The sequence below is a fragment of the Vigna unguiculata genome, chromosome 4 (assembly GCF_037176805.1).
Source record: "Vigna unguiculata cultivar grain cowpea cultivar isolate G323 ecotype 2 chromosome 4, ASM3717680v1, whole genome shotgun sequence".
NCBI lineage: Eukaryota > Viridiplantae > Streptophyta > Magnoliopsida > Fabales > Fabaceae > Vigna > Vigna unguiculata.
In genome coordinates, this window is record NC_140795.1 from 44,349,681 (window position 1) to 44,367,003 (window position 17,323).

General features: G+C 30.4%; 1 protein-coding gene and 1 pseudogene across 1 annotated transcript; both read right to left on the reverse strand.

Moving 5' to 3' along the window:
* Positions 1-3,442: 3,442 nt before the first annotated feature.
* On the reverse strand, positions 3,443-6,609 carry LOC114181733 (receptor-like protein EIX1). The gene has a single exon (XM_028068269.2). It carries the CDS (start codon positions 6,607-6,609, stop codon positions 3,487-3,489), a length of 3,123 nt encoding a protein of 1,040 aa, XP_027924070.1. The 3' UTR covers positions 3,443-3,486.
* Positions 6,610-12,368: 5,759 nt separating this feature from the next.
* On the reverse strand, positions 12,369-14,144 carry LOC114180874 (receptor-like protein EIX2; annotated as a pseudogene).
* Positions 14,145-17,323: the final 3,179 nt, after the last annotated feature.

The following is a 17,323-nucleotide window of genomic DNA, read 5'->3' on the forward strand; positions in this document are numbered from 1 at the left end:
ATGATTGTGATCTTAATTTCAGTTTTTTTCTTCATTTGAGCAATCAACTCACTTTTTTTTTTCTCTAACCATTTTAAACATAATGAATCAATATAAGAATCACTTTAAATCTTTTTAAATCGTGTAATACCACATCTAGTAAAAAAATTAAAAATAAAGAAAAAAATACTAAATCATACTATAAATAATGATAGAGTATTTTAGATTAAAAAAAAATGTTTATAAGATATGAGAGAACAAAGAAGGTAAGGCAGAGTCATGTTAATTTTTTCTTATATTTATTTTAATCAACTTATGTGTGATTTATCGTACTTATATTTATTTTGAATTATATATTATTTTATTTATTTTTAATTGTTATCATCTTTATTTTATTTATCTCATACATTCATTTTATTTATTTTATATAATTTATTTCTAAATATGTATTAGTCTGTCTATTTATTTTATTTAATATATTCTTATTTATAAATTAATCTTACTTATTTATTTTACTTTTATTACATACAGATTTTATTTATTTATTTTATTTAAATTATATTTAGTTATTCCAAATTTTGTTTATTTATTTTATTTAATGTTTTTTATTATATAGCAATCCTATTTATTTATTTTATGTATAGTTATGCATTTGTCTTGTGTATTTACTTACATTCATTTATTTTTAGTTATCTGTTAATCTACATATTTATTTTATTTTATTTATCTTCTATTATAAAATATTTATGTTTATTTATTTTTAGTTACATATTAAGCTTATTTATTTATTTTATTTATAATTATGTTATTTAATGCATTCCAGTTAAGCACTCATCATCTTCGTTAATTTATAATTACGTTATTTTTTTATCTTTAGTTATACACTAATTATTTTTATTAATTTATTTTTTTGTTATTATATTTGTTTATGATATTTTAATTCATATTTAATTATTTATTTAAATATTATTTTTCAAATTACTTTCTTTAATTCTTATTTTATTTTATATTTTAAACATCGTTCTTTTGTAACTCAAAAATATACATAAAATAATAAAATTAAAGTTGAAAGAGTGAATTTGTAAGTTATTCCTCGACGATACTCTTTTGAGTTAAAGACTAAGGAGAATGTAAGAACTCCAGGTCATAATAAAACTAAAGTAAAAAGTAGGAGTTTATGATGCACAAATATGATACGTGTTCGATATGTCCATAAGTTTGTTTTCAATAATAGGACATGATATGTTATAGATACATGATATATGAATCTTGAAAAATGAACAATGATTCTTAAAAACATAATAAATATATGATCATTATTATGTGAATCCAAAATAAAACTATATATACTAAAGTTGTCAACATAAAAAATATAAATTATTGTTATCATAACATACCATTAAAAGAAAATTCTTAAATAATAACCAATTTTAGTAACAAAAAATATGTTAGAGACCAATTTAGAAGCCAACTATTTTAGTAGCCAAAACCTAATTGCTAATGTTAGTGACTAATTTAGAAACCACTTATTTTGGTAGTTAAAATCTTGGTAGCTAATGTTAGTAACCAATTTATAAATCAATTCATAATAAAAACTATTTTAATTATCAATTTAAAGACAAATTTTATGTTTTTGGAACTATTTTAGTTGCTAATAATTTTTAGTTTTTAAATTGGTATCTAAATCAGTCATTATATAGTGACTACTTATTTTTTTCTACTAAAATTAGTCATTATTAAAAAAATTTATTGTAATGTACTACAACTTTATAAATTGAATACTTTATTGACAAATATCGATAAAATATCATAAAGTATCAAGCATGATACGTGTAGGACACAGATACATAATCCAGATTGAAGTGTGGATACATCATAGGTAGGAGTTAATTAACTAACACAAACTGTCTTTGAGTACAATTTTGTTTTTAATTTTTGCATCCGGTGGTTGGATGGTGCTAATTTTTTAATATAGTTTTATTTTGTTTTGAAATAGGTAAAAAGTAACACACTAGACGTCTTTGAATATAGTTTGTGATTTCTAATCAAAGATATGTATATTACATCAGTTACGTTGATGTAATATGTGAAAGACATATTATGAGTTATAAAACAATCCATCTAATACCTGAAACTGAAAAGTCAAAATTAATTAGACACTTGGGAGATGAAAAAGAATAATGATGACCTCGTTGAAAAGAAGATTATGCAAATGTGACAAAACAAAAAAGCTCACGGATGGAAAACGAAAGAGATCAAACAGTTTTGGGTTGTGGATTTTGGATTACATTGGTTCACCACAACTGGTTTAATATCGTATTCTAATAGGTCTATTTTGCACTAATATATAAAATTAAAATTGTGTTCGTTTAGGATTCGATGTTTGTCGAAGTTGTTTCAAAAGTTATAGAAGAAATATATAATACTTACTCTAACGTAAATATGTTTACATAATTGTTGTTGAATTTTATTTCTTGCTTTATGCTCTATCTTAAATTGTTTTTTTTTTTCTAAGGTACTTTCTGTTTAAATTGGGCTAAAATATAGTGTTTGTTTATTTGCGTGTTTACTTTGATTTATATGGTAGTATTTTCGTTGAACATCTTAATGCTCATTTTATTTAAAATACATGTATTTCTATTGTCATTTGTGTGACAAGGTTTATGCATTTACCTTGATTTTTCTGGTAGTATTTTTCATTGAGTTGCTTATGTGCTCACTTTGTTTTAACTAAGGTTGAATAAAATTGTGAGAAACATTAATAGAATACTAATGAAAAACATAATTCCAGAACTGCATAGAGATATTTGATTAAAAAATTAAGGCAAGAGTAACACTTAAAATAATCCATAACTTTGTACAGATATATAGCAGAAAGGAGAACAAAACAGAAAAATAGAAAAGAAACAGAAACACACGCTATGTCTAAAAGATGCGCTTAAAGCATGATAAGAAAAATAGAAACATTCGCTGAGCGTGAAGAAGATCCACTTTTAATCTGCAGAAACAATATCTTCATAATTTTAACACACAGTACAAACAAAACAAAAATCAAAGAAAGGAAAAATGGTCAAAAAGACTCATCAACCTAAATACAATACTAATCAATTAGAATCATTTTAAGTTATGCTAACAATTACCACAAAATAATTCTTATTCATTAAATAGAATACTAATGTTTTAATATAATATTAAGATAAGCATCTGATGTTGGTTCTTGTATTTTCTACCAGAGTGTCAAGTAGTTCAATTTAAATCCATATTCTTTAACGTTTTCCAATAGAGGATTACAATTTTTAACCTTATAACTTCTGTCACAAAATTAACTACAATTTATCTATAATAAATTTAATGTAAATTTTTTCGTTGACATACATATCAGAATTTACATAACCTTTCAAATCTCAAAAATCAAACAAAAACATAAATGAACCAGAAATAAAAGCAACCAAGCTCTCTCATGACAACTTTATTTTTCAACATTATTATACAGTGATATTTCATGCATCAGAAAATAGATTGAAGTTTGAACCTCACATTATCAAGAAAATGAAAATAGGTATGACGCCATGATCTTGAAATGAACAAAGGACCAATTACTATCCAAAATCCCATGACAAAACCAATTGTCATACTGATATAAAACCAATTCACCTCATGCCTATCACTTCCTTTGCCATTGTGATCAAAATTATCAGTAGTTGCATTGGAGGTGCAGTTGATGAGTAGTGGTGGGCCACAGAGATTGTTGCCAATAAAATTGGAGGCAGCAAAGGTTTGCAATTGAGTTCCTGTTGGAATTTTTCCCTTCAAATGATTATAAGATAAGTCTAGCGTGCTCAGAAAGTTCAAATTTGAAAGAGTTTGAGGGATTTCACCAAAAAGTTGATTTCTTGAGAAATCGATGGACAATAATGATCTCATATCACCAATGCTTTGAGGAATATGACCAATTAGTTGGTTGTGAGACAAGTTCAAAAATTCCAATCCAATTAAATTTGTGATTTCTTTTGGTATTTCACCCACTAATTGGTTATTCGACAAATCAATACTCGTTACCAATCCCAGAATGTTTCTGTACTCGTCTTCTCTTCCTTTCAACCAAAGGAGCACACTGATTATACTATCATATGAATACTCAGATGTATAATTAACAGCATTAGAATAGATAAGAGGATTTGTATTCATATGTGTCATGGCCTTCAAGTTATTGAAACAAGTAGGTATGTTTCCAATCAAATTGTTTTGTGCAAGGTCCAAAACCTGAAGAGAACTCATATCGCATATTTTTTGAGGAATGTAACCCAAAAATCTATTTGATCGAAGGATAAGAACTTTCATGTTTATAAGACGTTCTCCAATCCAAGATGGAATTGTTCCTGAAAAATTATTTTCCCCAAGATCTAAACAAGTCAATTTACTTGTATTCTTCAAAATGTTAGGAAATGTTCCAGAGAGTGAGTTGTTACGGAGGCTTAAAGAATTCAGCTCTACCAAGGAACCTATGGATGGGGGCAAGTTCCCAACAAAATTATTGTTTCGTAAATTTATATCCACCAGATATGGCCAAATTCCCCAACAATCGGGTATTTCTCCTGACAAATTACTTGATGCAAGATGGAGAAATGATAATTTCATTGACCAATGTTGTTTTTGGCATAAAAAATCATCCATGGATTGTGAGAATGAATTGCTCGAAAGATCTAGTGATCCCACAATATTTGAAAGAAAGGGTAATTTGCCACTTAAATTATTTGCACTTAAATCAACAACAATGACAGATATTGGATTTCTTAACGTAGCCTCAAGCTCACCATAGATATGATTATGAGAAAGGTTTAGAAAAGAAAGTTGAGAAAATGTTTCCCAAAACCCAGTGGGAAAAGAACCTAAAATCCCTGTGTTAGACATTGCTAAATAACGAAGTTTGTTTTGTGACTGAATCCATGATGGAAAGTTAGGACCTAATTGCCAAGAGTTCATATCCAAACGGGTAAGTTGAAAAGTAGGATGCCAACTTGGATCCACTGTTAAAGTTAAATTGTTTCTTGATGCACGAAATTCAATCAAGCTGGTAAGATTTGCAAGATGATCTTCTGTGACAACTCCTTCAAAATGATTGTGACTAATGTCAAGGTATGACAATTTAGAAAGTGATCTTAGACTTTCAAATGGATGTCCACTAAATTGATTTTGGAATAGACCAAGAAATCTCAATGATGAAAGTTTTCCAAATGATCTTGGAAGTTCACCACTAATTTTGTTCTCTTGCAAATATAGTGTGACAATACTTTTAAAACCATTGAATTGATCTGTCAAATGGCCTGAAAGTTGAGAACCTCTGACTTTAAGTGTTGTGAGTCCATGAGAAATACAAGGAGTAAGAATATCCAAAATTTCATTAGCTTGTTGGTTTAGTTTGAGATATGAGAAATCTATCTTCCTTAAGTTGCAGAGATTACTTAAAGAAGTTGGAAGTGGACCTTCAAGTTGATTGTGTGACAAATCAAGTTCAACCAAAGAAGTCATATTTCCCAAGGCATCAGAAATAGTATCATGCCACTTGTTATCCCTTAAGTACAAGAACATGAGATGACGAAAATTACCATAAAACCAATCAGGTATAGATGAGAATGAATTACCAGACAAGTCTAGATTTTCAAGAAGTGTGAGGTTTTGAAAACCATTGGGAATTGGGCCTTCAAATTCGTTATAACTTAAAGTAAGAGAAACAAGTTTCTTTAGTCCAAACACCCACTCTGGGACAAAAGAACTTAAAGGATAATAGTTCGTTTGAGAAAGATCAAGAGTTAGGAGAGATGAGTTAAGAAAGGATGGTTGATTATAATGAGGAAGTGTACATAATCTTAAATGTAGATTTGTCAAAGAAGGAAGAGTTTCGAGAGTGTGAAGCCAATCAACTGTTTGGTCTAGTTTTGCCCCTTCCAAATGAAGATATTTAAGTTTTGAAAGATTTGATAGCCAATCAATATTTTCAATAAACACATTCGTAAGGCCAAGGTAAATCAAATTGGAAAGATTTCCCACCTGAGAAGGAATTGTTCCGCCGGCGACATAACTCAAATCAAGAATGAGCAAATTAGAGAGATTCCCGATCTGAGGAGGAATGTCCCACATGAATCCAGCACGAGAAAGGTTGAGATAAGTTAAAGAAGTCATTTTTGTAATGAAGGAAGGAATTGGGGTATTTTGAAAATCATTGCCGCTGAGATCCAAGTAATTCAAATGCTTCAAATCAACCAAACAAGGATTTATCTCTCCACCAAATTGAGATGCAGTAAACTCTTCTTTTGCTTGTACATAAGCTTCATTGAATGCATAACCAAAGCCCTCATCGAAAGTAGGAAGTGGAGTATAAAGGTGAAGCTCTGCAACGTGAGATGTAATGTTGTTGCAGACAACTCCATCCCATTGGCAACAATTGGGATTTGAAGTAGCATTCCAAGAAGAAAGCCTGTTTGTAAGATCTGTGAGATCATCCTTCAACTTCAACAATGTCTCTCTCTCACTTCCAATGCACATGGTCTCTCTGCAAACACCCAAAGTTGACAAAAAAAGTGAAAGCCAACAAAGGTGAACAAACACTATATTCAAAATGGAGGAATTCATCCTCACACAAAGTCTTTTAATAGAAATAAATGTTTTTTTATCAGAGAGAAGTGGTTATTGGTTAAGCATGCTGAATAGCCTATATATGGTGATGCAGTGTCTTCTTATATTTTCGTTATCTCTCTAACAATGTACTTCTCTATACTAAATTTACAAAAAGAAATTGACATTTGTAATGAGTAGAATAGTAATATTTTGACAATTAAATATTAATAATTTTTTCTTATAATCTGAAATGATTTTTTTTAATATTTGTGAAATATAAAAAAATATAAAAAAATAAAAAACCATTTAAAAAATATCAGATTATAAAAAAAAGTTATCAAAAATTTAGTTATTAAAATTTATTTTTCTAACATATTTATTTCAAAATTTGTCTACTTAATTAACAAGGAACAAACTTTAGATGCTAAAAACCAATTAAAAGGACTAAAAAGAAGTGTGAAAGGCCTTCAAATTCTACGTCCACACACAATGTTCACATTCAAAAGTATTTGCCTTGGGTCTGCATTTGGTTTGAAGACTTAAAGTCTTAAGATTTTTTAAGAAAGAGATATTACTTGAGTTATGCTATTCAAGAAAGAGATATATGTCTTCACATCGGTGATAATTTTTTCTTATAATATGAGATGTTATTTTTTAAATGATTTTTGAATACTAAAAAGAAAATAAATAAAAAACTACTTAAAAAATAACACTTAAAATTATAAAAAAATTATTAAAATTTAATAATCAAAAAATATTTTTCATTCCCATTACTCCCCGAAGCTCGGTGAGCGGTGAAGTATCAATTAAGTTTTAATTAAAAAAACCTATTAAGCATTTTTTTTCTTTTTTTTTTTGGCTTAAAAGTTTTATTGTACTTATCGTCAACGAAATGATATGGATGTTATCTTCGTTTTTTCTATCTTCTACTCGTCTGCTATTTAAAGGGTCCTCCCTAAAATAATGTTTTATTACATTTTAAAGATATCATAGGAAAAAAAAATACTTTGAGGGATTGAACCTGTATAGATAGCATAGAAGAAGACATGTGATTTTATCACTGTCACTATTTGTATTATGGAAAGACGATCTATTATTCACCCTGATTTTATATAATTCTAAATTATAAATGTTTGGTAGCTTAAAAATATGATTGACAAAACTAAACATGTTTACATTATACTTTTATATGAATTAATTTTTTATTAATAAAATATGTTTTGAGAGTATTTCTAAATTAAGTAAATGTTTACACGAAAAAATGTGAATTAATATTAAAAGTTGAAAATAAGAATTTGAGGTTTTAAAAAATGTTACTTTTAATAGGGTTACCAAACACTAATAACAGAGCACACAAGCTTTTTTCAAAATAAAATAAAATAGAAAATAGCTTAAACAAGTAAAACATTGTCTTCTTCTTTTTTCCTCAATGATAAAAATAAGTGGATTAAAATTTACATGAACTTATAACTCGATCCATTTTTATGGGTTGGAAAATTAAGCACATTAATGACATAAAAAGGAAACATTTTGAAGTTACTCCAAAGACTTTGATCTTTCAAGTCCTACCCTTTTATGAGTTAAAAAGTTAGGTCATCCATCACAAACAAGTAGGAAAAAACAATCAATGCTAAAAGACTTAGTCATGGATCATTAAAGTCTTAGGCATTCTTTATGTGGGTTTGAAAATTAGAACACCACACACAAAAAAGATAAAGGCAAAACTATTTCAAAGATTGAGTTATTGATTTTCTTCATGTAATCCATTATATGAAAATGTATGAAAGAAATAAATAAGGACCATATATTTAAATAAATAGTTAACTTTTATTTAAGAAACTTAATTTTTCAATTAACTAACTCCTTAAATAATTTCTAATTTTCTTTTATTTTTAACTTGATTTATCCTAACTAAAAGCCAAGAATTTTCTAAATTATTATTGAAATTCATTTAAAATACTCCCTTCATAAATAGTCAATTCCTCACTAAATGTATCATCTCTACCTATATTTCTAGACGACTCTGTTTTTTGGGCTCCACTTTCTTTTTTTTCTTTGTATTTGTTAATTTTCTATTAAATTTGTAAGGACTTAGTCAAGTTTTGAGGTCTAATTATTAATCGACTCTCACACTCACCTATTTATATATTTGGGCCACCCGGTGAGTTGGGCCACCTGGTGAGGTGTGGTACGGTTCATTGTATATTAGTCACTTAGTGAGTAAATTTACTCTGCGACATTTATTAGTAAGTCTAAAAAATTTGAATTCAATTCGACTCCATTACGAATTATTGAGTTAAATGGATTAACTCACTTAATTAAAAAAATTATAAATTTTTTTCTTCAAACTAACATTTTCTTTAATATGTAACCAAAATCCAAAAAAGTCCAAACCTATTTTAAAAATTTACTATTTTTAATTTAGAATAAAAATAAATCATTCATCCCGGAAAATAAATCATAGTTATACCTTACTATCTTAGGAAAAAAATGACTAATAAGAAATAAAGGTAGAATGAATGAAGTGTCATGAACATGGATCTCTCTTCTCCAAAATTTCAAAAAAAAGTTTGCTTGCATTTTGAACTGGACACTTAAGTTAAGAGTGAGGTGGGTTTTTTTTTTTTTTTTTATGTTCTCAACCGGGCTCACCGCGTGTTCAACCCGAGTAAGCCGAATTGGACCGAATTGGTGAGACGGATTGTTTTAACCCAATCCAGCTCAAACACGTAATGGACCGAATTGGCTTATGGGTTTAATTCATTTTGATAACTCTACTTATTTATATATCATTGTTAGACCAAGTCATTACATTTGAAGTTTTTTTTTTCCCAAATATAGTTTACTTATATAATGGAATATTCTAAACAGTAGGAAACTAGAATAAATATACAAGTCATCAAAATATTTATACATATATTTTTTTTTCTGTAATACAATATTGCTTGAAAACGATTATTATTTCGTCTATTTTAATTTTGAATTAAAGGTTGAAAATATTAGTATTCTTCACATAAAATTAATAATTTGGGATACTAAAACAAAAGTGTAAAATATTGGTGTAAATTTTACATTTATGATTTACCATTTTCCTTTTAAAAGTTTGATCCGATTTTCATATATGGTGTTGATAAGTGTTTAGAATAACTAAATTTTTCATTTGAAATTGACATTTATCATGTATCAAGTGGTGTTCTTTGTGTATAAATAAAAACATCCTTAAGCTTAAAATACAAAATGAGGTATTGAGAAATAGAGTTTTATTAATTGTAATGATACTTTGTTATTTTGCAGTGAATATAAGAAAACTAACAAGTATGCATATAAGTCAAAGTCACTTGTGTTGAGCCATGAAAATAAAAAAGATAGGACATATTTTAATTTTTTGGTTTAGTACAACAAATGGAGCTGAATTTCATGAAAAAATTTTATTTGCAAGGAAACCTGGAACACAAATCTATGAGAAGAGAATCTTGCACATTAAAACAAGGATTCATTCTATCAAGAGTTGAAAAATCACACTATTTATTTTCTTCTCATATTTCTAACTTTCTTTGCAAGTTACAAATATGATGCTCTGAATCATATCAAATCCAAATAAATAAATAAAAGAAAAGAAGTGGAAATACTTAGGTAAAGTTGTGTTTCACACTAATCCATGGGTTAGAAAATTAATTACATAATTGCCTAAGCTATTATAGCATAGACACTTTAAATTGTTAATTAGTTGTTTTTCTATCCTTTCCATGGGTTAGAAAATTTGGTCAAGAAAAGGGGAAAAATTAAATTTAGTAGAAAGAATTTGTTGCATATTAACATCAATTATTTCATAACAGAGATCAAGACGAATCATAATAAAATCGTGATATTTGGATTATTATATTCTTACGCTCAAGTAAAGAATATAGTTTTTGGTTTGTGACAAGTACAAAGAGAGTCAGACAGAAGTATAAAATATTTGTTTAAACTGTAGATTTATGGTCTGTCATAATTATTCTATGTTTGATTTTGTTGTGTGGTGGTAGGCATTGAAAGACAAAGTGTTTGACAGGTTCCCATTTTTATCAATTACCACTGTATATACAAAATGGAAGGTGAAATTATTCAAGAGATCACTCCGGATTAAGTTGTTATTTTACGACTTAATTAAATTTTAACTATTTTATAAAGTAAAACATTTTTTAATTGAAATTTTTATTAAAAGAATTTATTTAATTAAGTATTTATTTTTACTTTTTTTTATTTAGATATCCTGTTTTCTAAATATAAGGATCACTTAAGTTTTTTCTAAATCATGTAATACGACATTTAGTAAAAATATAAATAAAAAATTGAATAATTAATCGCTTTGAGTTTTTTTAAATCATATAATATCACATTTAGTAAAAAATAAATAAAAAAAAGACATTGAATCATTATGGATGTTGCAGTATTTTGTAACATATTTGCTGTTTAAATGCTCTATCAGCGGTAGAGTTAGGTTGTTTCTGAGATCTCCGCAGTATGAACTAGCAAGTGAAGTTTCCTTTGTGAAACCATCACATTTCTTCTTTTTTATGTGTAAGGTGACTGCACGTTTGGAAGATGTGTGACTTATGGACGAGACTATCGTCTATATATCATAATATATCAGTTTTCAGTTTGAATTCGGTATGAATAAAAATTACAACAAAGTGTGACTCTGTACGTGGCTGGTCATTATATAGTACATTTGAAATAAAGAGAACAATATTATTTTTAAAGATACAAAAGATCAATGATAATGAAGTGTTCAGTCTAACTCAATTTAAATCATGATTTTAGATAATATATAAAAATTCTAAAGATTTTTTTATATTCTTATTATTGTTTATGTCTAATCACATGTTTATAATAATCGTTATTTGGTAAGTGTCTCTAGTCCATTATTTTAATCATTTTATATTATTTAATTGATGTATATATATTTGTATTAGTTCTAGTTCTTAATTTTAATATTTTATTATTTTTATTTGGTTGATAATAAGTATAACTACACCTATATATATATATATTTAAAAATGTAATAATTATTAAATTCTAATTTCTTATAATAATTATAAAATTCATATATATAGTATGATTCCTTACTATATGCGCACATGTTGATGTGAAAGTCTTGTGGGTAATTCCTGCAACATGGAGTGGAAAGACTTAGGTTTGGTCTTTCACAGTAATCCATGGGTTAGAAAATTAATCATACTAATTGCATAAATTATTATATCATAGACACTTTAAATTGTTAATGAGTCTTTATTGTTCTCTCCTTTCTATGGATTAGAAAATTTGGTCAAGTAAAGGGAAAAAAAAAATTGGTACAAACACTTTAAGTTCTGTATATTTTATATATGGGTTAGAAAACTAGAGAAAGACGTACAAAGAAGCCTAAATTTTTTTTTTTTTTAACTGAGTATGTATATCTAAAAAAAGACCCCATTAAATCAGATCACATTCTTCCTAATACTAATATTTCAAATGTTTTAACGTGTCCTCCAAGTATTTTAAACAAAAGTATATTATACGTAGTTCAAATTAAATTCATATACTTGAATTTTTTTAATTAAATTATAATTTCTTGATCTAATAACCCAAATGAAAAATTTAACTAGAATTTATCTACAATAAGTTCAACATATGTAGTATTTTAGTTGACATCTACTAAGATAATTTACACAACACTATCAAATTTGAAAAATAAAAATCAAACAAGACATAAATAATATGAGAAATGGTTTGAAAATTTTATCAACTGGCAATGTAGTGTAAATAGAATTAATTTCCATGTTTTATTACAATTTATTTTTCATTATACTATATAGAGTACTTGCATCAAAAAAGAGATTGAAGTTTAAACCAAACATGGTTAAGGAAATGAAAATAGGTATAACACCATGATCTACAATGAGCAAAGGACCAATCACTATCCAAAATCCCACAACAAATCCAAATGTCATACTCACAAAAGACCAGTTTATCCCATGTTTATCACTACCTTTTTCGATGTGATCAAAATTATCAACTTTTGTATTGGAGCTGCAATTGATGGGTAGTGGTGAGTCGCATAGATCATTCCCAATGAAGTCGGAGGCATCAAACGTTTGCAATTGAGTTCCTGTTGGAATTTTCCCCTTTAAATGATTATAAGACAAATTTAGCAAACTTAGAAAGCTCAAATCTGAAATGGTTTGAGGGATTTCACCAGAAAGTTGATTCTTTGAGAAATCGATGGACAATAACGATCCCATGTTACCGATGCTTCTTGGAATATGACCAATTAGTTGGTTGTGGGACAAGTTCAAAAATATCAAACCATTTAAATATGTTATTTCAATTGGTACTTCTCCGGTCAATTGATTATTTGACAAATCAATACTTGTTACCAATCCCAGAATGTTTTTGTGCTCAACTATTCTTCCCTTTAGCAAAAGAAGCACACCAACGGTACCAATAACGGAAGAATAATCTGTCAATGTCGGTGAATATTCTATAATAGAATTTGTACTTTTATTCATTAGTGTCATGGCACTAAATTTATTGAAACAAGTAGGTATACCACCGGATAAATTATTTTGTGCAAGGTCTAAAACTTGAAGGAGACTCATTTTGCATATTTCATTTGGGATATGACCAGAAAAAATGTTTGAACTTAGGCAAAGGATTCTCATATTTAAGAACTTTTCTCCAACCCACTTTGGAATAGTTCCTACGAGTTTATTTCCTCTCATGTCCAAAAGTGTCAATAATTCATTCTCCATCAAACTTGTAGGAAACGTTCCTGAGAGTGAATTGTTACCAAGTTGTAAAAACTCCATTGATTCCAAGGCACCCATGGATGGAGGTAAGTTACCGACAAAATTGTTGCTCTGCAAATTTATATACACTAAATTTGGCCAAAACATCCAACAATTAGGTATTTCTCCCCACAAATTATTAGAAGCAAGATTGAGAAACCACATTATATTATCATCATTATTACATAAAAATTTATCCATGGATTTGTAGAATGAATTGCTTGAAAGATCTAAAAAGGCCACGCCACGTGAAATAGGGGGCAATTGACCACACAAGTTATTTGCACTTAGATCAACAACATCCATAGATATTGGAATCGTTAATGTAGCCCCAAGGTTACCATGGATGTAATTGTGAGATAGGTTCACAAAAGAAACTTGAGAAAATGTTTCCCAAAACCAAGATGGAATAGAATCTAAAATCCCTGTATTAGACATAGATAAATGGTGAAGGTTGCTTTGTGAGTGAATCCATGATGGAAAGTTGGGACCTAATTTCCCGGTGCTCATATCTAAGTCAGTAAGTTGAAAAGTGGGATTCCAATTGGGATCTACTTTTAAAGTCAAATAGTTTCCTGATGCATAAAACTCACTCAAGCTTGTAAGATTTGAAAGATGATCTTCCATGACCACTCCTTCAAAACGATTATCACCAATATCAAGGAATGACAATTCGGAGAGCGATCTAAGATTTTCAAATGGATTTTCACTAAGTTGATTATTGGATAGAGTAAGATATCTCAACGATGAAAGTTTTCCAATTGATCTTGGAATTTTTCCACCAATTTTGTTGCTACAAAAATTTATTGTGATAATACTTTTATAAACCTCAAATTGATTTGTCAGACTTGAAAGTCTATTGTACGAGAGATCAAGTACAATCAAAGAAGTCACATTTCTTGAAAATGTTAGAATTGGACCTTCAAGTTCATTGTGTGACAAATCAAGTGTAAACAAAGGGGGGCTTCTCCCTGCACCTCCAAAGAAAACTCCTGTACCCCCAAAACGTATTTTATTTCCAACGTTGCCCTTGGTTAAAAATAATTTTACTGTCTCTTTTTTCAATTTCACCGCACTGCACCCCCAAATACCTGCACCCCTCACAGCCCTCACGTCAGCTGCACCCCCAAAACCCCTCCACCGCACCCCAATAAAAAGCAGATTCCCTCTGCACTGCACCACGTCTTTGGGAATCTTTGACCTAGCCTCCTTCTCCCCTTCTCCCCCACACTGCAGCAAGCTCCCTTCTCCCCTTCTCCCCCGCAAGCCTCCTTCTCCCCTTCTCCCCTTCTCCCCCGCAAGCCTCCTTCTCCCCTTCTCCCCCACCTGCAGCGCAAGCCTCATTCTCCCTCTTCTCCCACAAACCATTCTCCCCACGCCATCCTTTTGTCCTTTTGTCCTCCACACACAATTCTTCTCCCCACCGTGGACAACCATCTTTCAGCCTTTCCCGCGGCGGCTTCTCAATTTTTGCAGGTAAGTTATACTGCTTTTTTAATATTAGACATCATATATTTTTATTTTAATGCATATGTAAATTTTAATTTTAATTGATTTTATACGTAGGTTAGGTTTGTATACGTAGGTTTTTGTTAAAACTGGAAACGTGTGTTGCGTTGAGGAAGGGGTGTAATCCGTTTCGGAAACTTTTTTTTTTTTTCATATTGTGTAATCCGTTTTTCGGTTTTTTTTTCCTGAAACGGATTGTGTAATCCGTTTCAGTCTTTTATTTATTTTTTTTTTCCTGAAACGGATTGTGTAATCCGTTTCAGTCTTTTATTTTTATTTTTTTTCCTGAAACGGATTGTGTAATCCGTTTCAGTCATTTTTTTTTTCCTGAAACGGATTGTGTAATCCGTTTCAGTCTTTTATTTTTTTTTCCTGAAACGGATTGTGTAATCCGTTTCAGTCTTTTTTTTTTTTCCTGAAACGGATTGTGTAATCCGTTTCATTGTTTTTTTTTTCTTTTTTTCCTGAAACGGATTGTGTAATCCGTTTCAGTATTTTTTTTTTTAAACGGATTGTGTAATCCGTTTCTTTGTTTTTATTATTTTTTTTTTTGTAACGGATTGTGTAATCCGTTTCTTTGTTTTTTCTGTGCTTTTAAATTTTTTTTTCACAACGAATGTGAGATCCGTTTCCCCTTTTTATTTATTATGTATTAACTTGTATTTAATTTTATTACAGATATGGTTAGGACCAGAGGAAATATATCTAGACGTGGTTCAAATGATGCACCTGAGAGTTCTAGACAGGGTGCGGCACGAAAGAGACCGACAGCATCGGCTCGTAGAAGGGGTCAGCATGAGGCTAATCTTGTTGAGGATGACATTGTTGAGAATGAGGTTCCTGACGTTCCTCGGGAGGACGAGCAGGTCATTGATAACGATGGTGGAGGATTTCCTGGTGGGCCGTATGATACATCTTTATTGACGCAGTACCAGGATCATGTTGCACGCATGATATGGGATGGCCAGGTGAGTAAGAAGTTTTTATATAGGTTTAATTTTTTGTTGTTGTTAAGTATTTTTATTGTTGTTTGTTTCTTGTGATAGGATCGAGTTGTGAAAGTGGTCTCCCATATTAAAAAAGTTAAGAAATTAGGACGTCCTCACCCTGCTGTTGCACCTTTTGTGTTAGCTTCGGGATTATCGCCTTTGTGCGACATATTATATGAATATATGGACCTTGGGTTAGTATTGGGTTTCGTGGAGAGATGGCATCCCGAGACTAACAGTTTTCATTTACCCATTGGGGAGATGACCATCACTTTGGATGACGTATCGTCACTTCTCCATCTTTCCATTAGTGGAAACTTTTGCTCCACTGAAAATCTGGAATATGAAGATTCTGTTCAGATTTTGACGACACTTCTCGGTGTTGACCGGGCCATGGCATGTGTGGAGCTGAATCAAAGTCGGGGTGCATAGGTCCGACTGAGCTGGTTGAGAGACTTGTATCACAGCTGTTGTGAAAACGAGCTATGGGAGTTTGCTGCACGTGCATATCTTTTGCACCTTGTAGGATGCACCATATTTGCTAACAAAAGCGCCACGTATGTTCGTACACATTATCTGGACCTATTTAGAGATCTTTCCACATGTCGTACATATGGTTGGGGAGTTGCTGCTCTTGTCCACTTATATGAGCAGCTAGGAGATGCCAGCTTTGCAAATACAAAGCAATTAGCTGGATATCTACCTCTTCTGCAGGTACCCATTTATATAACATTTTATTCTTTATTTCACTTGTTTTTAGTTTTATATGATAATGGTTAAATGAAATATTATTTGATACAGGCTTGGATATACGAGCACTTCCCTACATTGGGAAGGAAGCAAGTACGGGATACATATGTGGAGACCGAACCCCGTGCTCTACGTTATGTCACTGGACGCGCCATTTCCGCTATAGCTGATGTTAGAGTCCAGTTGGATGGCTTGACATATGATGGGATGATTTGGAACCCATATGTAGCACACAGAGCTGCACGACAACTGGTAACACATAGCATGTTTTCTGGCTTCCTGAGGGTTGGGACCGTCGTACAACGTCATTTGCCTGAGCGTGTGTTGCGACAATTTGGGTTCATCCAGCCTATTCCACGACCGCCTAGTTCGGTTCCCATGATGGACTTTGAGGCTATTGATGATCGGTGGAAAAAGCACGAGCAGTTTGTTGTACATCAAGTGGTCCAAGCACCAGCTCCCTTTTCATGTTCGGATGGATATTTGCAGTGGTTTAGGAGAGTCTCCCATCCATACATTTTACGTGGAGCTGAGGCCGACCGACCCAGCCTTGTGCTTGTGCCCCGACTTCGTCGGAATTTGCCAGATGACATAACAATTCAGAGGACGTCACCGTCATCATCTTCCAGTGGTTTATTGGTATGTCACACATTTACTTGTTAATATTATTAG

Bases quoted from the DNA above. Each gene is read 5' to 3' on its own strand.
- LOC114181733 (XM_028068269.2), bottom strand. From the start codon at position 6,609: ATGAATTCCTCCATTTTGAATATAGTGTTTGTTCACCTTTGTTGGCTT.